Source organism: Hyla sarda, chromosome 8 (genome assembly GCF_029499605.1).
Source record: "Hyla sarda isolate aHylSar1 chromosome 8, aHylSar1.hap1, whole genome shotgun sequence".
NCBI classification, from domain to species: domain Eukaryota; kingdom Metazoa; phylum Chordata; class Amphibia; order Anura; family Hylidae; genus Hyla; species Hyla sarda.
In genome coordinates this window covers 90,965,650-90,988,874 of record NC_079196.1, presented here as the reverse complement: position 1 = coordinate 90,988,874, position 23,225 = coordinate 90,965,650, and the positions used below count along the sequence as shown (strand labels likewise).

The 23,225-nt window shown below is 41.1% G+C and overlaps 1 protein-coding gene across 1 annotated transcript in view; it reads right to left on the bottom strand.

Moving 5' to 3' along the window:
• Positions 1–957: 957 nt before the first annotated feature.
• PTTG1IP (PTTG1 interacting protein) overlaps positions 958–23,225 on the bottom strand; it is a 31,083-nt gene continuing 8,815 nt past the window's right edge. The window contains exons 2-7 of the mRNA XM_056533714.1: positions 21,439–21,491; positions 15,973–16,081; positions 9,948–10,053; positions 4,868–4,933; positions 2,413–2,459; positions 958–1,044 (exon numbers count right to left, since the gene is read on the bottom strand). Of these exons, the coding sequence (XP_056389689.1) occupies positions 1,001–1,044; positions 2,413–2,459; positions 4,868–4,933; positions 9,948–10,053; positions 15,973–16,081; positions 21,439–21,491 (425 nt within the window). The 3' untranslated portion in view covers positions 958–1,000. The remainder of the gene's footprint in view (positions 1,045–2,412; positions 2,460–4,867; positions 4,934–9,947; positions 10,054–15,972; positions 16,082–21,438; positions 21,492–23,225) is intronic.

Here is a 23,225-nt window from a genome sequence, read left to right as displayed (position 1 = left end):
GTAGCGGTGGTCTTGGGGAATAAAAACAAAAGGCACTGTGCAGAGAGGATATTGCTTTAGCATTACTTTACATATCAGAATAGTGCAGCCAAATGTTACAAAGTGAGCAAATGTGAGTTTACTAACTCCAACCATATAGACCCCTTTTATTAACACTAACAGGGTCTTTTAAGGGGGTTCTCCGGTTTAGAAATGTATTTTCCCAGAGACCCATTTGGATTTATGCACAGGTACCTGCTAAATGAGATTTAGTAATTTTATTGTTAGTCATAACATGACGCTGAGGGTAGACGTATCCATCAATGAAAGTTTTTCAAAAAGTCGATAAAAGCAGAACAGCAGTACAAACAATGCATGTGGTGGTTTTATATATAATAAACTATGAGGAAAAGGAGTGTTATGCATATAAAAAACTGAAAAATCTGTACTGGAATACTTTAACCATCCTTTATATGACAAGGTTAGCACAAGTGTATGAAGCATACTTAAAGGAATATAATATATATGGCAGTGGTCTCCAACCTGCAGACCTCCAGCTGTTGCAAAACTACAACTCCCAGCGTGCCCGGACAGCCAACGGCTGTCCGGGCATGCTGGGAGTTGTAGTTTTGCAACATCTGGAGGTCCGCAGGTTGAAGACCACTGTTATATGGTATGTTTCCATACAGTATTTGTACCATGTTTGAGTATACCTCACATCAGTAATTTTGCTGACAAGCTTAAAATTGACATTTCAGGATGTATAAAGGTGCTTCTGCTTAAGTCCTTGACCAGAAAATTTGTCGTCAACAGTTATGTCTGGAACTCAATAGACAACCGATGAAAAGACAATAATGAATGATCAGATTAGGAGTGAGGGTTCTTTCACAGTTGGTCCTAGCATTATGGTCACAGGGAAGGCTCGTCACTGCTGGAGAATTTGGGTTCATACAGTACGAAGAACATTTTGCTTTATTAAAAAGGTATAGACTGACATCCTTGGGCTGACAACATCCAGAACCTAACTGTCAAACTTTGCATAGGGATTGTCTTCTTTGAACAAACCTACAATTGGAAAAAGGAAAAGTAAATCATTAAAATCTTAAAAATTTATCATTAAACCACTACGGTAATTAAATTTTTTACTTTTATTTAAGAAACTTCTCAAATAGAATCATTATATATACACAGCGTATTTAACCAAAAAAGGGGGGCATTTAACATTGAAGACACTGGTCCATACATTAGAGAAATAACGATTAAACTATCTTTATTAGGAATCACAGATAATTCTACCAAGGTTTCTAGTCAAGTTTCACTTGCTTTTGGTGAAAGCCTTATCCAGGCATTACATGACATGATTCATATATAATCCATGAATGGTCCACTATGCACAAGAACTAGTTAAAGGAAAACTGTCAGCTTGCTCCCCCCGCACTAACCAGCGGTACCAGCTGATCATGCGGAGGACGCTGATCAGTTTGATGTTTTCTGTCCCCGGATCCGCCCGGCCGTTCACCCGATATCTTTGTTTATCCCTATATGCTAATTAAGTGCTAACTGGCACCGGCCACAGCGCCTCAGCTCATCAATATTCTTCCCCTTCCTCTTCTCCCCGCTCTCTAATGAAGGAGAGGCGGAGGAAGGGGAGGAATATTTATGAGCTGGGCGGCGCTGCAGTGGTGACGTCAAAGTGCCAGTCATCCCGCCTGTGCCAGTTAGCACTTAATTAGCATAAAGGGATAAATGAAGTTATCGGACGAACAGCCGCGAGGATCTGGGCACAGTAAGCATCAAACCGCTGGTTAGTGCAGGGTGAGCAAGCCGACAGTTTTCCTTTAATTCTTTTGGAAGAAGTTGTGCAGCACTAATTTCTCTGTGGAATCCCACTGACTGCAGTGGGAGGCTATGTGGATCCAGTCTGGTATTTCCAAGCTTAAATTCTGGGTGGTAATTCTCAACAAGAAGGATACTGGCGTAGATAACATTTAGCTATTTGCTGCCACGGCAATCTAAAATGTAGGCAACCACTGAACAACAATTTAAGAATAAACTGCAAGTAGTATAGAAGAACTACCACTAGGTGTCACTATACTTTGTACAAATATTTGTCAAAGAGTAGAGGTGCCAGGATGTCACTCCTATACACACATAAAAATTGATGCTCAAGCTCCAGGTAATTTTTATGGGGCACACAGATTGCACAGCGCTGTAAACTCAGAAAGGTCCCTGTCCCCATTGGGGTTCACTTTTCAGAATGTTTTTGGAGTGAGAGGAAACCCAAGCAAATCCTGGGATAACATACAAATATCTGTTATAGAGGCAGTCCGGATGGTTTTTCCTGCTTTTCTTTTTTTTTAGTAAATATATGACAGCAGTTTTATGCTTTTTATGTCTGAAACCAACTGGATAAGAAAATAAAAAGGAACTTACCATATTTCTTTCTTATTTCATCATGTCGACTCTTCATCTGAACTCTTCTAAAAACAAAAAACACACACACACACGATTAAGTATGGAACTACAAAGTGACCGGACCCCATTAATTCCTGGGCAAAGCGCACCCTATACAAATTGAACCTCCATACAGATACTTGCTGAAATTCCTTCCCCCCATTACACTATTCTAGTATGTCCTGCTCTCACGAATTGTGTCACAGTACTGGAAAAAACTCTAGATCAGTGAAATTAAAAGTGAATGCCGGTACTTCTGTTCTTTTCCCCTATTGACAGGATAGGGGATAAGTGTATGATCGTTAGTGATCCCAGTAGTTGGATCCCTGCAATCAAACACTTATTTCCTATCTTGTCAGTTAAATGGGCACTGTCATGAACATTTTTTTGATATGTTGTAGTACTTTGACATCATGACGTCACGCTTGAATTCGGACCGATGCCGGCCGGGCATCGGTCCAAATTCATTCAGCCTGCACTTGCTCCCTGCCTGTCAATAAGACAGGCGGGAGCGAGTGCTGTGACATTTGCTACCTAGCCTCGCGCACCGGCACAGCCTCCAGTCATCCGCACGGCACCGCGCAGTGCTGCTGTCTTGGACATAGGAAGTTGTAAAGGTATCTAGGGAGTGGGTAGCGCTCTATAGGGAGTTTTTAGGAGGCGGGGGTGGGGGTGATTTGGACTGCGGCCGTGGTCTTGTAAGGAATTGGGGGGAGGGGGGGGGGGGGGGTTATGGGGGGAGTGGGGCGCCATGACCGTTACATTACAAGATTGTTTTCAGCACAGAGTGCCTCTAGTTGTTTCAACACTAACTCCCAGTTATGTAATGCCCCGACAGCCAATAGATGTCAGGGCCAGCTGGGAGTTGTAGTGGTGAAACAGCTGGAGGCACCCTGTATAGATGAACTAAGGGCGGAAGTCGGCCCCCCCCAGCAGGCATCAGTGACGTCACTGTGAGCACACTACCAGGCAGACAAAGTTATTTATCGGTTAGGAAAAAATGAAAAAATAAAGGCAAGGAGGTGGTTAGGGATAGACTGGCAATAGGCAGGGACAGAAAAAATAGGATGGTGGGAGCAACTCTTTAAGGGATAAGCGCACCAGTTCTAGCATTTCTCTTTAAATGATGTGATCATTCCAAATCCACAATCTTGGCCAACCCCTTTTTGTTGGTCAATTGCCCTAATAAGCTGATCATAGAGCATATCACTACTGGATCGATACACATCAATTGGAACCAGCAGCTAGTGTTTAATGTCAGAAGACACTGTATACGCCAAAGAGTTTTTATTGAAATGGTCCTGTAACCATTCTCTGGTCTGACTAGTAGATGAAGGTTCTGAATGAGAGATCCCTCATAAAACAATCAGGAATTCTGCCGCAAGTCTTTACTCTCCTGGATTACAGATGATACAAATATATAGGTAAAGGTCGACCAGGTGGTCGATACTTAATACAGTCGGAAGCTATGACCATGAACAAACCTGCAAGACCCTGACAAAAGGTCTACTCTACTACTGAAGATAAAAACAGACGACTAATTGCCAATATTTCTGGCAGATTCCAGTTCTATTAGAATGTACTGGCTGCATACTAGGAATTTAGTGTTTAACAGGCATACCTTAATAGCTTACATTACTAGTTATTACTAGTAATAACACCTACAACCACAGTGAGATCTAAGTATTCATTTTGTTTACTTGGTTCTCTTATCCATTTCGTTAGATAAATGGGTTTTTCAAAGGAACCCCATTGAGAATAGGCCATCAACAGCAGAGTGGCAGCAAGCAAACACCCAGCACCCCTATTGATCAACGGTTCTGCACAGCCAGAGTGTATACAATGTATGGGAGCTTGTTTGTTATAGTGGTAGTGCCCATTAAAGTCAATATACAGAGCTTCTGTACATTATTCACATTCATGTACCACAACTTTGCAGAACTGCTTATCAGCTGGGTGCTGGATTTCAGTACCCTGGCGATCAGCTATTAATCGCCTATTCACCCTGCATAGGATATCAATGGGAAAACCTTTAACATTATTTGGTTCTGTCATCCCCTTACTACATTATTACCTCACTAGTAAATTGTTTTGCTTAAATGGGGTTAAACTTACAAATCATTTTTCATCTATCCGCAGGATACACAATAATGGTGTTTTCTTGGGTTCACCAAAACCTTCTGTCTCTGGGTGCCCCTTGAGACTGAAGCAGCAGGACTGCCTCCCCATTTACTGCTATGGGACTGAATGATATTGTCCTCAGCAATCGCCATCAATACCATAGCAGTGAATGGAGCAGCTGGCATGCAAGCATATTATTGCTGCATCACGGTCATCTGTGTTAACACATTTATTTATCCTGTGGAATAGGGGGATCTATGACTTTAGAGGGAAAACCCAGCAGTTCCCCACACATCAATTTTACTTGTTGTACCTTTCTTCCTGACGCACTCGTCTCTCCTCCTTTTCCCTAATGGATTTTTCAGTCTCTAGGCTTGAGCTAGGGAGGGGAGAAAAAAATAATTTTTTTTACAAAATTATAAAAATATATATACAATCATGGCCGTTAATGTTGGCACCCTTGAAATTTTTCTAGAAAATGAAGTATTTCTCACAGAAAAGGATTGCAGTAACACATGTTTTACTGTTTTTGTCCACAGTGCACAACATTATCAAGATCTCTGGAGATGGACTTGTAATCTTGAGATTGTTGATACTTTTCCACAATTTTGGTTCTCAAGTCCTCAGACAGTTCTTTCTTTTGTCCATGCTTAGTGTGGCACACACAGACACACAATGCAAAGTCTAAGTGAACTTCTGTCAGGTGTGATTTTTATATTGCCCACACCTGTTACTTGCCCCAGGTGAGTTTAAAGGAACATCACATGCTTGAAACAATCCACAATTTAGAAAGGGTGCCAATAATATTGTCCAGCCCATTTTTGGAGTTTGGTGTGACATTATGTCCAGTTTGCTTTTTTTCCTCCCTTTTTTGGTTTCGTTTCAATACACACAAAGGGAATAAACATGTGTATAGCAAAACATGTGTTACTGCAATCCTTTTCTGTGAGAAATACTTTAATTTACTAGAAAAAAAATTCAGGGGTGCCAACATTTACGGCCATAACTATTTAAATATAAGCACACTTTGGGAGATTTATCAAAATGTGTGAAGGAAAAAGTGGAGTCATTGGGGAGATATATAAAGACTTGTACAGAGGAAAAGCGGAGCAGTTGCCCATAGCAACCAATCAGATTACTGCTTTCATTTTCAGAGGCCTTTAAAAAAAAAAATTTAAATAACCGATCTGATTGGTTGCTATGGTCAACTTATCCTCTGCACAGATTTTAATAAATCTCCCCCATTGTCCTTCAGCAACCAATCGCAGCTGCGATTGGCTGCAGTAGGAAAAATAACTCCACTTTTTCTCTCACAGTTTGATAAATCTGGGCCAGTACTGTACATATAAAAATTAGATAAGTAGGACCAGGCTTTTTTGTGCCAGTCTTTAAAACCCTTAAGGACCCAGCCCATTTTCACCTTAGGACCTGGCCATTTTTTTGCACATCTGACCACTGTCCATTTAAGCATTAACCCCTTAACGACCCAGGACGTATATTTACGTCCTGCGCCGGCACCCGCGATATGAAGCGGGATCGCGTCGCGATCCCGCATCATATCGCGTCGGTCCCGGCGCTCATCAACGGCCGAGACCCGCGGCTAATACCACACATCGCCGATCGCGGCGATGTGCGGTATTAACCCTTTAGAAGCGGCGATCAAAGCTGACCGCCGCTTCTAAAGTGAAAGTGACCCGGCTGCTCAGTCGGGCTGTTCGGGACCGCCGCGGTGAAATCGCGGCGTCCCGAACAGCTGACAGGACACCGGGAGGGCCCTTACCTGCCTCCTCTGTGTCCGATCGGCGAATGACTTCTCTGTGCCTGAGATCCAGGCAGGAGCAGTCAAGCGCCGATAACACTGATCACAGGCGTGTTAATACACGCCTGTGATCTGTGTAAAAGATCAGTGTGTGCAGTGTTATAGGTCCCTATGGGACCTAACACTGCAAAAAAAAAAAAGAAAAAAAAAAGTGCTAATAAAGGTCATTTAACCCTTTCCCTAATAAAAGTTTGAATCACCCCCCTTTTCCCATAAAAAAAAATAAAACTGTAAAAAAATAAAAACATGTGGTATCGCCACGTGCGTAAATGTCCGAACTATGAAAATATATAATTAATTAAACTGTATGGTCAATGGCGTACGCGCAAAAAATTTCCAAAGTCAAAAAAGCGCATTTTTGGTCACTTTTTATACCATTAAAAAATGAATAAAAAGTGATCAAAAAGTCCGATCAAAACAAAAATCATATCGATAAAAACTTCAGATCACGGCGCAAAAAATGAGTCCTCATACCACCCTGTACATGGAAAAATAAAAAAGTTATAGGGGTCAGAAGATGACATTTTTAAATGTATACATTTTCCTGCATGTAGTTATGATTTTTTCCAGAAGTGCGACAAAATCAAACCTAAATAAGTAGGGTTTTTTTTTCCTGTTTCGCCGTGCATTTTTGGGTAAAATGACTAATGTCACTGCAAAATAGAATTGGCGACACAAAAAATAAGCCATAATATGGATTTTTAGGTGGAAAATTGAAAGGGTTATGATTTTTAAAAGGTAAGGAGGAAAAACCAGAAAAACCTTAAGGGGTTAATAACTCTGGGATGCTTTTACCTTTCATACTGATTCAGAGATTGTTTATTTTTATTTTTTTTTTATATATATTCTACTACATGTTAGTGGTAAAATTTCATCGATACTTGCGTTATTTCTTGGTGAAAAATTCCAAAATTTTATGAAAAAAATGAAAATTTTGATTTTTTTAACTTTGAAGCTCTCTGCTTTTAAGGAAAATGGATATTCCACATAACGTATATTGATTCACATATACAATATGTCTACTTTACGATTGTATCATAAAGCTGACATGTTTTTACTTTTGGAAGACAGAGGGCTTCAAAGTTCGGAAAAATTGGAAAATTGCTGCTGAAAATTTTCAAAATCGAAATTGTTCAGGGACCAGTTCAGTTTAAGTGGATTTGAAGGGTCTTCATATTAGAAATACCACATACATGACCCCATTATAAAAACTGCACCCCTCAAAGTAGTCAAAATGACATTCAAAAAGTTTGTTAACCCTTTAGGTGTTTCACAGGAATAGCAGCAAAGTGAAGGAAAAAAATTTAAAATCTTTCTTTTTTACACTGGCATGTTCGTTTTGAATTTTCACAAGGGGTAAAAGGAGAGAAATCTTCCTAAAATTTGTACCAATTTCTCTTGAGTAAGGAAATACCTTATATGTGTATGTCAAGTGCTTTGTGGGTGCACTAGAGGGCTCAGAACGGAAGGAGACACAATGGGATTTTGAAGAGTGAGTCTTTCTGAAATGGTTTTTGGGGGGCATGTCACATTTAGGAATCCCCCATGGTGCCAGAACAGCAACCCCCCCCCCACCCACATGGCATACTATTTTGGAAACTACACCCCTCAAGGAACGTAACAAAGGGTACAGTAAGCCTTAACATCACACAGGTGTTTGAAGACTTTTCGTTAAAGTTGGATGTGTAAATACATTTTTTTTTACCCTTTTCACTTTAATGCTAGTTTTCCCCCAAAATTTTTATTTTCTACAAGTGGTAATAGGAGAAAATCCCCCCCCCCAAAACTTGTAACCCCATCTCTTCTGAGTATGGAATACCCCATGTGGGGATGTCAAGTGCTCTGCTGGCACACTACAATGCTCAGAAGAGGAGGAGTCACATTTTGCTTTTGAAAAGCAAAATTTTGCTGAAATGGTTTTTGGGGGGCATGTCTCATTTAGAAAGCCCCTATGGTGCCAGAACAGCAAAAAAAACAAAAACAAAAAAAAAAACAACGACATGGCATACTAAACCCCTCAAGGAAAGTAACAAGTGGTACAGCGAGCCTTAACACCCCACAGGTGTTTGACAAATTTCCGCTAAAGTTGGACGTGAAAATGAATTAGATTTTTTTCACTAAAATGCTGGTGTAACCCCAAATTTCTCATATTCACAAGAGGTAATAGGCAAAAAAGCCTCCTAAAATTTGTAACCCCATTTCTCCTGAGTATGGAAATACCCCATATGTGGATGTAAAGTGCTCTGCGGGCTAACTACAATGCTCAGAAGAGGAGGAGCGCCATTGAACTTTTGGAGAGAGAATTTGATTGGAATAGAAGTCGGGGGCCATGTGCGTTTACAAAGCCCCCTGTGGTGCCAGAACAGTGGACCCCCCCACATATGACCCCATTTTTGGAAACCACACCCCTCACAGAATTTAATAAGGGGTGCAATGAGCATTTACACCCCACTGGCGTTTGACAGATCTTTGGAACAGTGGGCTGTGCAAATGGAAAAAAAAAATTCTCTTCATTTTCACGGATGACTGTTACAAAAATCTGCCAGACACCTGTGGGGTGTAAATGCTCACTGTACCCCTTATTAAATTCTGTGAGGGGTATAGTTTCCAAAATGGGGTCACATGTGGGTGGGGCACTGTTCTGGCACTATTGGGGCTTTGTAGACACACATGGCCTTCAATTTCGGACACATTCTCTCTCCAAAATCCCAATGACGCTCCTCTGAGCATTGTAGTTCACCCACAGACGATGTTAGGATAACACCAGCATTTTAGTGACATTTTTTTTCTTCATTTTCTCATCAATCTTTAATGAAAATTCGTCAAACACAAGCCTCAATGCAAGCCTACAGCTATCACACCCCCTCCCGTAGGCTTGCAATGAGGGGCGGAGCGTGACGTCACACGGGGGCGCAGGCGTGACGTCACACGTCACCCGCCCTGTGATCGCCTGTAATCAGACCCGGAGCGAACACGCTCCGGGGACTGAATACTAACGGGGTGCCGCGTGTAAGATCCCGGGGGTCCCCAGCGGCGGGACTCCCGCGGTCAGGCATCTTATCCCCTATCCTTTGCATAGGGGATAAGATGTCTAAGCACCGGAGTACCCCTTTAAGGCTCACTATACCCCTTGTTACATTCCGTGAGGGGTGTCATTTTCAAAATGGGGTCACATGTGGGTATTTTTGTTTTGCGTTAATGTCAGAACCACTGTAATATCAGCCACCCCTGGGCATTTGCACAGGATGCCTGCTGATAGATATTAGCAGTCATCCTGGTCAGGTACAGTAACGCCCTGGGTCCTTAACAGGGAGCACCCATACGCCCTGGGTCCTTAAGGGGTTAAAGGTGTCATCTAGCCTCAAAATGTATAGCATATACTAAAACAATTCAGCTGGTCTAGGTCTCTGGCAAGAGAATCACAGCCTTTTAAAATATTTACCAATATCTCATGTCTTGTTAACTTCTAAATAATACCCCATTAAAAATATGGAAACATGTAGGATAAATTCACTGAAAAAAGGACCACAACATATTTATCCATAACCACATGCATATGCCTGGTGATACTTACTTCCTACTCTTCTTTTTTCTACAACAGCAGTAGCAGCAGATTATCAGGGACAAAATGAGGACTCCTCCGACCACAGATACTGTGATGATCACAGCTTCAAAATTTACTAAAAATAAAAGTATAAATCTGTTCAATCAAGTTCAATGTTATTACTAGTAAAGAAGTTATATAACATCTAAATAATGTGTATTATGAGATGGGAAAATAAGGAAATCCAAAGTATTACTTATGATGTCCCTATGGATCATCTCCTCTCCCTCATTCCCGATCACAAACACCTGTACTGGAGAAGTGCAGAATGGTATGTGCTTTACATAAGAAAATAGATTAAAGGCCCAGGGCTGAGGCAAGGGGTAGGCACCATCACCACCTTTGACCAGGTGGGTGTAACTGTTGGCAATCACTTGTACTGGAAATACAGAGCACTTTCTCAGGATACATGGGCTAGAAAGGGTCACTTTCAACAGCAAGCATTTCCATTACTCACTTGTGCAGGTGAAGGCTTAGAAAGCAAATAGCGGCTGGCTCATTGGCCTGTACCTTCCTTTAAGCTGCAGGCTGGACAAGAGATATGGTTATGGCTGTCTGGTCATAAAGAACAGATCTGATCTCTGAAGACATCAGTGCGCTGTAATCACATGTAATCAAATGTATGGGAGTATTTTTGGTCTTTATAGAGAATGTTCTCTTTAGTGACAGTATTTTGGTATTTAAAAATACCTTTTAACGGCTCTGTTAAGGACTATTCTTATAAATGAAGAAATCTGCAGAACTTCATATTCATCATTGATGGTCCTGAATTTGTGTTTGGGAAATAACTTACACAAAAGCACAGGGCAATTATAATTTTTTTTTTAAACATGTCACATGTAAGCACATGAACATTTCTGAGCACTCATTAGATTATGTGCAGCCGTAGGCTAGAGGATCCAGATACCAACAAAAGTACATTAAGATTGAACACACTGAAACATTGTGTCATTTTAACAGTCAGAATTTCAGCAACACACAAGAGGTTAGATCATATCTGATTATAACTTTAGGTCTTCATCCACTGAACCTAGAATATGGAAGGGTCTGTATTAGGGATCGACCGATAGTTTATTTTTAGGGCAGATACCGATAATCTGTGGAGGTTAGGGCCGATAGCCGATAACTTATACCGATATTCCGGTATAAGTTATCGTCTATTTACCCCCCCCTGCAGATCATTGATTTAAAGCGGGCGCTTTAAATCAATGAACTGCAGCGGCTTTTGCAGTGCCATAGACCACCGCCACCACCCGCTTCTCTCCCTCTGCCTGTCCGGGGGTCCTGAGTCCTGTCACTGAACCCCCCCCTGCGTCGCACCCCCCACCGCACCACCCCCATTGCCTCCCCCATCCCTGGTTTTATAATTACCTGTTCCCGGGGCCCACTCTACATCTGGCTCCGGAGGCGTCCTCCTGAGCAGTCATTGTGCGCACTGACGGTGACGTCACTTTACTCGTCATTGCGCACAGCGTAACGCAGGAGCCAGAAGTAGCGTTGACCCCAGGAACAGGTAATTATAAAACCGGGGATGGGGGAGGCAATGGGGCCGGGGCATTATCGGCAAGGTAATTGCCGATAATGCCCAAAATCGTGATTATCAGCCAAACCGATAATCGGTCGATCCCTAGTCTGTATAGGGGTTTCAAGACAAGCTGATCTGTAGTACCCTGGCCCAGCCACTATGGAGCGAGTGAGGCTAACTGCTTTTGGCCCTGTTCCTTGTGCAGTTCGAGCGCAGTATTTGCGCTGAACAGCTGATTGGTTGAAGTGACACGTTGGCAACCCACTGATCATTCATGGCCTATCCTTAAGACTTGGTTATCGTATTTACCCAGAAAACTCTTTGGGATATGTTCACACGTACAGGTTCTGCTGCATGTTTGTGCAACCGATTTTGCTACCCATTAACTTCAATGGGTAGCAAAATCAGCTGCAGAAAATATGCAGCAGATCCTGTACACATAACCATACCCTAAAAATGTTTATTCCTAAATGGAGAAGGGAGAGAAAAGTAGTAATGCAGAAAAGTAAGGTAATGACTGCAAAGCATTTCTACAGAGGTCATAAGCAGCTTTGACTTTGTTTTTTTAAGGCTATAAAAAAAAAAAAAAAAAAAAAAATACATAAAAACTGCATCATAAACCACACAGTATGAACAAGGCTTAACTGTTCCCTAGGATATTGTAAACCTACAAACACAATGGGGGAGATGTCTCCAAAACTGTCCAGAGGAAAGCTGCTGCATTGCCCATCGCAACCAATCAGTTCTTATTTAATTTTTCACATGTCTTTTAAACCCAATCGGATTGGTTTCTATGGGTAACAACTTTTCCTCTGGACAGATTTTGATAAATCTCCCCAAATGTTTCCTTCTCTTCCCTCCTCCATTCCCCTGTAGATTGAGCTTTTCAAGCAAGGTTTTTCATCTGCAAGTATTTCTTTATATAACGGTAGTTGCATATCTATCCATCCATCCCACAATCCTGTATTGCAGTTCTATGTACCATACTGTACCACCATTTGGTGGTATGACTGATTTTACAAAGTTATTTCTCTGCAAGTGACTACGAAATAGGGTGGGGTCACACGTATCACATCTGCAGCATTTTTGACGCTGCAGATGTGCTACTGGCCGTCCCTAGAGCGTGTCCCCAGCCGTGCCTGTGTGAAGCAGCAATCTGCCGCAACGAGCAGACACAGCGGGAGCAGCAAGTTGTACGCTAATGTGCAGCTCTTCAGATATTGCAGCTGCAACCCCTGCTCCCTGAGCTAGGCCAAGAGTTGGTGCGATGTCTGGAGTACACAGCGCATGCAGGTGACTCGCAGCTCCTTCTGTCTGCTCATAGCGGCGGATTGCTGCTACGAGCAGGACACACGGGCACAGCTGGATGCACACTCCTGGGACAGGCCATAACGCTGTGAATGCACTGTGTGTGACATTACCCTCAGATATTTCAGGCACTGTATTTGGTCTATATAGCAACATGTTGCTATGCTAGCAAACAGATGTATTAATTGTATATATGTAAATCCTTTTTCTAACCATGCCTGTCAAACCTCTCAACAAATCTAAAACTGGACACCTTCAGCATAGCCCACCACAGTCAGTTAAGGCCCCCCATAAACATTATAACTTTTTTTGTGTCTATGTATAAAACTGCATGGTTTTGCAGCATTGGGAATACTGTGCCTGCACAAGATTTCATGCTGGCTTGATAGTGATAGAGCACAGGGACAGCACAGTGACAGAAAGCAGGTGATGCTACAGGGCCAGAGGGCAGAAATGCAGGCAGGAGTGACAGTGCTCCCAGAATGAGGTCATGCACCCAATGCGCCTAATAAAACGAATTAACATAATGAAATGGTATTTTCTCACAAATACCGGCTTGCACAGCTTGAGACGCATCCTTGTTCTTGGTGAGATATTGCATATTAGTCAAAACTAGCAGTTTATTGACGATCATGCTGTGAGATTCCCTTTAACCCCTTAAGGACGCAGGACGTAAATGTACGTCCTGGTGAGGTGGTACTTAACACACCAGGACGTACATTTACGTCCTGTGCATAACCGCGGGCATCAGAGCGATGCCCGTGTCATGCGCGGCTGATCCCGGCTGCTGATCGCAGCCAGGGACCCGCCGGCGATGGCCGACGCCCGCGATCTCGCGGGCGTCCGCCATTAACCCCTCAGGTGCCGGGAACAATACAGATCACGGCATCTGCGGCAGTGCGCGATTTCAATGAATGATCGGATCGCCCGCAGCGCTGCTGCGGGGATCCGATCATTCATAACGCCGCACGGAGGTCCCCTCTCCTTTCTCCGTACGGCTCCCGGCGTCTCCTGCTCTGGTCTGTGATCGAGCAGACCAGAGCAGAAGATCACCGAAAACACTGATCTGTTCTATGTCCTATACATAGAACAGATCAGTATTAGCAATCATGGTATTGGTATGAATAGTCCCCTATGGGGACTATTCAAGTAAAAAAAATAAAATGTTAAAAAAATGTAAAAGTAAAAAAAAGTGGAAAATCCCCTCCCCCAATAAAAAAAAAAAAGTAAAACGTCAGTTTTTTCCTATTTTACCACCAAAAAGCGTAAAAAAAAAAAATTTTTATAGACATATTTGGTATTGCCGCATGCGTAAATGTCCGAACTATTAAAATAAAATGTTAATGATCCCGTACGGTGAACGGCGTGAGCGGGAAAAAAAAAAATAAATAAATAAAAAAAAGTCCCAAATTCCTACTTTTTTAATACATTTTATAAAAAAAAAAACTATAACAAATGTATTAAGTTTTTTATATGCAAATGTGGTATCAAAAAAAGTACAGATCATGGCGCAAAAAATGAGCCCCCAAACCGCCGCTTATACGGAAAAATAAAAAAAGTTAGAGGTCATCAAATTAAAGGGATTATAAACGTACTAATTTGGTTAAAAAGTTTGTGATTTTTTTTTAAGCGCAACAATAATATAAAAGTATATAATAATGGGTATCATTTTAATCGTATTGACCCTCAGAATAAAGAACACACGTCATTTTTACAGCGTGAAAACGAAACCTTCCAAAATTAGCAAAATTGCGTTTTTCGTTTTCATTTCCCCACAAAAATAGTGTTTTTTGGTTGCGCCATACATTTTATGATATAATGAGTTATGTCATTACAAAGGACAACTGGTCGCGCAAAAAACAAGCCCTCATACTAGTCTGTGGATGAAAATATAAAAGAGCTATGATTTTTAGAAGGCGAGGAGGAAAAAATGAAACCGTAAAAATTAAAATTGTCTGAGTCCTTAAGGCCAAAATGGGCTGAGTCCTTAAGGGGTTAAAGAGGACCTGTGACCTCCCCAGACATTATGATTTTTTGACATCCCCTAAAACTTTAGGATGCCATGAGCCTAGGGGTATTTTATTTAATTCGCCTTCCCATTCCCATGAAATGAAGGATTTTGTACGGCCTCTGTCAGGTAATCCGTCAGATGGGCATACCCTTCATTACAATACTGCGTGCTGATGCTGCAGTGAAGGCTTTAATTTAAATAAGGGTCTTGCTGGAGCAGGCTGTGTGATCTCAGACAGCAGGATAGTATTAAATCTATCATGCCATCCTACAAGTGTAGGGGATTGTGGGGGTAATACTACCTGAAGAATCCTTTGCTCTCAGATACCCAATGTTTCAGCCCCATAGAGACAAGCGAGTGCATCAACACATCCCCACTCCCAGGACAGTGCTAAAAGAGGCTGCGCCTGGTTCTGAGAATGATTTGTAGTGTAAAGTTCCTAGCAGTACAGAGCTGATGACATGTACAATCTAGTGCACAGATATTGCTCTACACGTGTGCAAGGACCTGCAGCCTCTACATTACAAACATTTTTTTGCAAGGGACGGTGAACGGAGCTCCAGGTTGAGCTGAGATCTAGTGAGGCACTCGTCTCTGGGGAGCTAAAACACAGGGGATCTAAAGAGCAGAGGATTCTGCAGGTACTAACTACCCCCCCATCATCCCCTTCATTTGTAGGATGGTATGAGAGATCTCAACCCATCATGCTGCCCGAGATCACACAGCCAGCTCCAGCATGCCCATTACGTAAATAACAGCCCCTCACTGCAGCATCAGCACACAGTAAAACCATCAGATGGGCATTCCAAAAACCTTCATATTTCAGGAATGAGGGAGTATGGGATTAATATAAAACCACCATTATACTCTGGGCACCCTAACTTTTAAGGGGTATTAGGCCATTGGTTCTCTTTAATGCAAACAACATTCACCCAGCTTGCACAGTCATTGTAGCACAGAAGTTAGATAATCAAAATTGTCAAAGAAAAACAGAAAAAAACAAACAAAAAAAAAAAAAAACTTAAAATGTGATCACAAAATAATGTTACTGTAATGCTACAAATAATCTCCCGATACATTGTTCCAGGAAACAGAACCACCAGCGTTTGCATGCTGTAAAATGGACACATACAACTCAAATATTTACTCACCCCAGCATATCCCCCAGCGGGCGTCCCTCAGTTTACATAGTGATGACGGGGGCAGGATGTTCTTAACAGGATAATCCACGCACTTGCTATTCGTGTTGCACCACAAACACTGCAATGAAACAAAATATGAGCCTGTCAGCCGCAAAGAAATCCAACAACAAGATGGCAGAGAAGAAACCTGGCATCATGAGAATATAATACAGCCATGTGCTTGAGGCCTCTCATAGGCTATTCAGCTTTTGCAAAACCACTGCAACTCCCAACATGCTGAAAGATCTCCAGGTCAGAGACCATTGGACTGCGTTATTTGCCTATCCTGTCTGGTCAATTGTACGAAATGAGACAAGGCCACAGCAGCCCCCATGTCTGATTGTATGTTCTCCATTGCTGTTTTACCAAAACAGTCAAGCGCAACATTAGGCTTCGTTCGCACTGTGACATGCAACATGGTAACCACATACAGTGGCAAATTCTGCAGAGAAGTCAGATGGTTTATTACCATTCCTGCCTTCCCAACTGCTGTATACAAAGTTCAGCAGGCAGCCAGAACTCTTTGGGCTTCCATCAATTTATGTAATAACCCGATGGCAGGTAGCTTCAGGAGCAAACCCAGATCAGTTCTGCAGTGTTCTGGGACTGTATTCTGAGTAACTGGGACAAATAATCACTGTTAGCTTTCCTGGCCAAACATACACTACATATAATGATGTAGTGTCCAGCTCACCCCTTGTCATGCCATGACTCGGTCTTGTGCGGACCACATGTGGAATAGCCAATGGCAAGAGGATTGTCCAGCACAACAGGTGACACTTAGTCATACCATGTAATTCCGTATTTACGGCATAATAAAGCAAGATTACGAAGCCCGGTTTGCCAGTCAAAATGTGTCACTCAATTACCTGTGCCATGTAATTCCATGTCTACGACATAAAAAAAGCAAGATTCTGAAGTGTGAGCTGCTCTGCTGTACAATCCTCTTGTGTCATACACTATAGAGGTACTGAGAACATAAAGGTGGTCGTGTACACTAGATAGTATGTTGATGGTAGAACCACAACTGAATAAACAATGGTCTGAAGAACAATCATTGCGCCAACATAGCCACATAGATTCCATTTGTGATCAATGATACCAAGCGAATAACTTTCTGTGAATGTTCTGAGAATATTCTTTCATAAAATAATACACAAAAATATAAAAAAAATATTTTTTTTATATATATATATATATATTCCTAAATCCGATTATTTGCCACAATTTTCTAACACGGCCTGCTTTTTTGATAATCTATCTCCGGTCAGCTAAAACCATTATTCATTTTTTATTTCACCCAACAATGGTTTTGGTGAAAATCTGTTTGTCAAATAACCTAATGTATGTGAAAACTGCTGGTACAAAACTACAACTCCAAGCAGGCAACAGCTTGAGGACACCCTAATTGGAAAACATAGCATCAGATTGACAAACTCAAAAGGGGGAACCTACCATGGCGTTTGTAATTTATGTTTTGTTTACCCTGTTTCCCTTGTGGTGTGTTCGATGTGGCCGAGACCAGTTTATCAAAAAAGTTGCACGGCCTTTCATGAATTATGCGCAGAAGCATCAGTGATAATAGTGACAGAAAATATTGCATGGTATAGAGACTTTTTACAGTGTGTTCTGACTTTCGTGCATATATGTGATCCATTGGGCATGAATTAGCAGCTTTTTACAAAAGTCAAAAATAAAAGATACAAAACCACTGCAAAAAAAACTGTTACACACAGATGAAGCAGTGTGTAAAAGTTGCAATGTTAAACGTTTCAGTACAGCTTGCTGCAACTTTGTCAAAGGGATATTCCAGTGAAAAACTATTTGTTCATATCAACTGTCTCCAGAAAGTTGAACAGATTTGTAAATTACTTCTATTAAAAAAATCTTAATCCTACCAATACTTAGCTGCTGGAGTTGAGTTGTTATTTTCTGTCTGACCACAGTGCTCTCTGCTGACACCTATGTCTGTTTCAGGAACTGTCCAGAGCAGGAGAGTTTGCTATGGGGATTTTCTGCTACTCTGGACAGTTCCTGAGACAGGTGTCAGCAGAGAGCACTGTTAGACATTAAGACATTTTTTTTTTTTTTTATAGAAGTCATTTACAAATCTTTACATTTCTGGAGACAGTTGATATGGAAAAAAAAAAAAAAAAAGTTTTTCACTGGAATATCCCTTTAAGGACAAATGTACACCTAAAAACACCATGATAAGTGTCCTCCATAATGCCTGGCTATCTGTCTTCAAGAGAAGGTCTAAAGGGTATTTAAAAAAAAATAAAATAATAATAATAATAATAATAATAATAATAATAATAATAATAATAATAATAATAATAAGGAAAAAGGAATGAGGAAAATAAAAAAATAAAAAAAATATTTGCTTTTATGACAATGACCTGCCCTATATTTGGTTCTATCACATGTAACTACCTTCATTAGACCTTTATTATGGTAACCTAGGTCCTGGCTGAAAGCGATCAGTGTGTTTTATGAACTGTACACTGCCTATTACAGTCCTTACCATATAGGTCAATACAAGAACACCACAGCTTATGTGCAGATCTGAAATAAGATACTGCACAGAAATTATTCCAGGAAATGAACATTCATGTAGGAGGACATTATACATAGCACCGTCACATGCAAACAGCAGCTTATGAACCTATCAAGGAAACAGCCACTTCTATTTCTGGTTAAATTAAGTTCTGTTTTAGAAGAGCAGGTGGAACTGAGAATGACTGGAAACACAATGGGAACAGCAAAAGTAACAGAAATAACTAAATACCAGGACACTGTTCTGAATGATCTGACAGGTAGCTATTGGATCTTCCATTCAGCTTCATACATTTAAACCATGGACTAAACAAAATCAGTAACGTTATTAATCAGCCATCAGTGAATCTGGTCTAAATGGGTACTCTGGTAGATAAAGGTTTTCAAATCAACTGGTGTCAGAAAATTATACAGATTTGTAAATTAATTCTATTTAAAAATTCAATCCTTCCAATAATTATTACTTGCTATATGCTACAGAGAAAAGTTATGTAGATATTTACAGTCTGACCACAGTGCTCTCTGCTGACACCTCTGTCTATGTGAGGAACTGTCCAGAGCAGGAGAAGTTTGCTATGGGGATTTGTTTGTGCTCTGGACAGTTCCTGATACTGACATAGGTGGCAGCAGAGAGCCCTGTGGTCAGACAGGAAAGAATGTCACAACTTTCTCCGGAGCATAAAACTGCTAAGTACTGGAAGGGTTCATTTTCAATAGAAATAATTTACCGATGTAGAATCTGTTAGTAGAGAAGGCTCCCTCATGTCATATGAACAGATTTGTCAAAAATATCAATTACCAGTTCAGGATTTTTTTTAAATACCTTCAGCTTCGACATTTTTTAAGGTCAGTTCACGTTAATATACAGGGTGCCGCCACAGTATATGAAAAGTATTTTTTGTTAGGAAAAGGAACCAGAGGTGCGATATCAAAAGCATATAAAGCGTGTTGCAGCTTAATACAAGAAGTAGGTTTGGATTTTCAGCTTAAATGGGAAAGAGACTTAAAAATATGCATACCTACAGAAAAATAGCGTAAGGTATATATGGTTCCTATAAAATTGTCGCACTGCACTTCCCATTTAGAGAACTCTAGAAAGCTTCTGTACCGATGGTATCGCACCCTCAGAAGTATAGAAAAAATGTACCCAGGTGGGGAACGCACAGCTCTGTGTTGGAGATGGAAAGTAGAGGAGGGCACATTTTTTCATATGTGGTGGCTATGCCCACAGATACAATATCTGTGGGAAAATATCCACAGGTTATTGAATACTCTGTTGGAGAAGGACGTAAATTGGGGCCCAGGGATTGCCCTTCTGAATTTAGACATGGACCGGCTGATACATAGAGATAGATTGATAACCTTCCTCACATTGTCAATAACCAGGACAGCTATAGCAAAAAACTGGAAGACCACACAAATTCCAACTTTAATAACAATATTAAGCTCCTTGTCTCAAGCTTGTACAATGGAGAGGTTGAGGTTGGAAAATATTTTAATACACGAGTCAATGCAGTATATGGGATTATTGGCAAAAAAAACTGCAAGAAATAAGACGAGAACAGGGGGAGGGGAGCCTTCTGGAGCGGTAGATGGATAGGGACTAAAGAGAATTTGGAGTGTGATCATAAAACAAGGGTATGTGAAGGTGGGTTGAATGAATGTAGAATACTTAGCTACCCATTCATCTATAGCAGTCTGAATAGACGTATACTAAGTTTAGTTTAATAGATGGAAGAAATATTATAATTTTGTTATGACTGTGTCCTTGTGATGTTGTAATGTTTTAAGTTAAAAAAAAATAAAAAATTAAAAATAATTTACAAATCTGTATAACTTTCTGGCACCAATTGATTTGAATTTTTTTTTTCTCCACAGGAGTACCCCCTTTAAAGACAGGATTCACCATTCACCATCTTCTAACAATAAAGCAGATACCTACAAGATTTTTTACCTTATTTTGTAATCACAAATTAAACTTTTCAAATTAGAAGAGGTTTATAGTCTACACTACTGACTCACCCTGGAGACAAATACCAATGGACATTAACAGGTCCCTATGCAAAGGTGTAAGTATTTAATAGCAGGGCTTGGCATCATACCTCATGCTAATAGGGACCTCAAACGAGACTACTTCATATGCAAATACTGCACTTTTCTTATCAGTCCTTGGTATGTCAGCTACTGCGCATTACATATACACACCCTGAAACCATTCACTAATTGAAGACAGTTGCTTAGCATAAATGGCGTGAAAACCTCCTACATTGAGAATGAATTCCCAGATACCATTGTCATGCACTTCTGGTTTAACCTGCAGTCAGCTTAAAGTGCTCTACAGGTTTTATTATAAGATCACTTCACCCATCAACTCATATTTACTACTTGTGAGTGACTAAACATAATAAAGAACGCGCTATTTGACTTGTAAAATAGTTAAATATTTGCTTGAATTATCTCATCCCATAAAGAGGTGTCACACAGAGGAATAACAATTCCACACCACAAAGAATAGGGGTTTTCTAGGAGCTTGTAGAATTTACATGAAATGACACTTCAGTATTTCAGTACAGCACTTATGGTTCCTACTCTGTGACCTGTATGGGGAAGGATCAGGCAGCTGAATGCCAAACATATCCAATGCTTGTGGATACAGGGACGCTTCCATACTAGGAACTGTGATACAGCACCAGTGCTTGGGCATCCTCCGCAACTGTATAGAACTTCCTCATTAATCACAGAAAATTATAAATATATATTATATATATATATAGCCATTATTTTTATTTATTTATTATGTTTAGTCCACAGCAGCAAGATAAGGAATACACCAGAGCCTGCTTCACCTCTTATTCCACCATAGCTTCCTGCATTACTTACCGTCACATTCTTCAGACAGGTCTCACAGGTTGTGTTTGTCATTTTGGAGCATTCTGAAAAACATTTCAACAAGATATTACTTCCCAGTAGACTCCTACATGAACAGATCACCACTATGTTTTTATATAGACATGACACTGGCAACGGACCTTGAAAAAATGCACCTAGGAAGGGAAATAAACCAGAAGTTGTATCTCTCCGGATCAAGACATATTGGGGGAGATTTATCAAAACCTGTGCAGAGGAAGAGTGGTGCAGTTGCCCATAGCAACCAATCAGATTGCTTCTTTCATTTTCCACAGGCCTCTTTAGAGGCCTGTGGAAAATGAAAGAAGCAATCTGATTGGTTGCTATGGGCAACTGCACCACTCTTCCTCTGCACAGGTTTTGATAAATCTCCCCCATTGTTCTTCCATGAAGGGGTACTACAGTACTTACCTCATCCCCCATCCACAGGATACGGGATAAGTGTCTCATTCCCTTTTACAGAGATTCCTGGTAGTGCCTTGAATAGGATTTGTCATATTGCTTCAGTGCTTCAGAGTGAATCACATCTTTGTAAGAAGGGAGTCAGTGTTTCATGCTGCCTGTAGTTCGGGCAGCATTAAACTGATCATTGGTCACATATAAAAGTGTACCTGTCGTTAACAAAAACTTTTGATATCACGTACATAATACTATTATATGTATATTTGTAATATAAATTGATTTAAAAAAAATTATATATTTTTTGGGGGAAATGCTGTCCCTGTAGCCATATTCTGTGTGTCTCTGAGAGAAGTCCAAAAACAGGAAGTGAGGGCACGACAAGCGGGGCTCTGTGTAGGCTCCTGGCATGTCAATCATCCTGATGTGTGAGCCTGGAGTGTCACAGCGCCTCTACGCACAGAGCCCCACATACATCCACACTTCCTGTATTTGGACTCCACACAGACAATAGCTGTAGGGACACAAAATATACACTTTTTAACCAATGTATATTACAAATATACATATAATGCTATTATCTACATTATATAAAACGTTTGTGTTAATGATAGGTTCACTTTAAAGCACAACTGTCATGAAATCTGGGTGCAATAACCTGCACACAGCCATTGTACTATGTGCAGGTGGTGTGTATAGCAATGTTTTTACCTAATATTTACAGGCTTTCATGACCCCAAAAAATGCTTTTGATCCAAGCCACTGACGGTCGGATAGGCGTGACGCGAGGTAGTGATGCCCCGCCATGCCCACCCCCTATATGTCAGCACAGGGACTTCAGCTCACCTTTCTTTTTTGGCTGGTTATTATACTCGTGCCCGTTGTCTTCTTTCTTCTCTCTGGTGGAGACGCGCGCGCAAGCAGGATAGTTCCCGATACTAGTGGCAAAGAGGGATCGCGCTCTCTGCACCTAGCACTGCGCAGGTGCACTGAGGAGGAAGACGGCGGCGGGAGAGAGCGCTCGCTGGGGAAGCGCATGTTAGATGAGCTAAAGGGTGCATGCACTGGGACCTGTGTGTCAATCAAACAGCAGTCCCAGCGCTGACATACAGGGGGTGGGCATGGCGGGGCATCACATACCTTGCGACATGCCTATCTGACCGTCAGTGGCTTTGATCAAAAGCATTTTTTGGGTTCATGAAAGCCTGTAAATATTAGGTAAAAACATTGCTATACACACCACCTGCACATAGTACAATGGCTGTGTGCAGGTTATTGCACCCAGATTTCATGACAGTTGCGCTTTAAATACATTCTGTACAGGTACACATACAGGACCCATTTAAACATATGGAGGAATA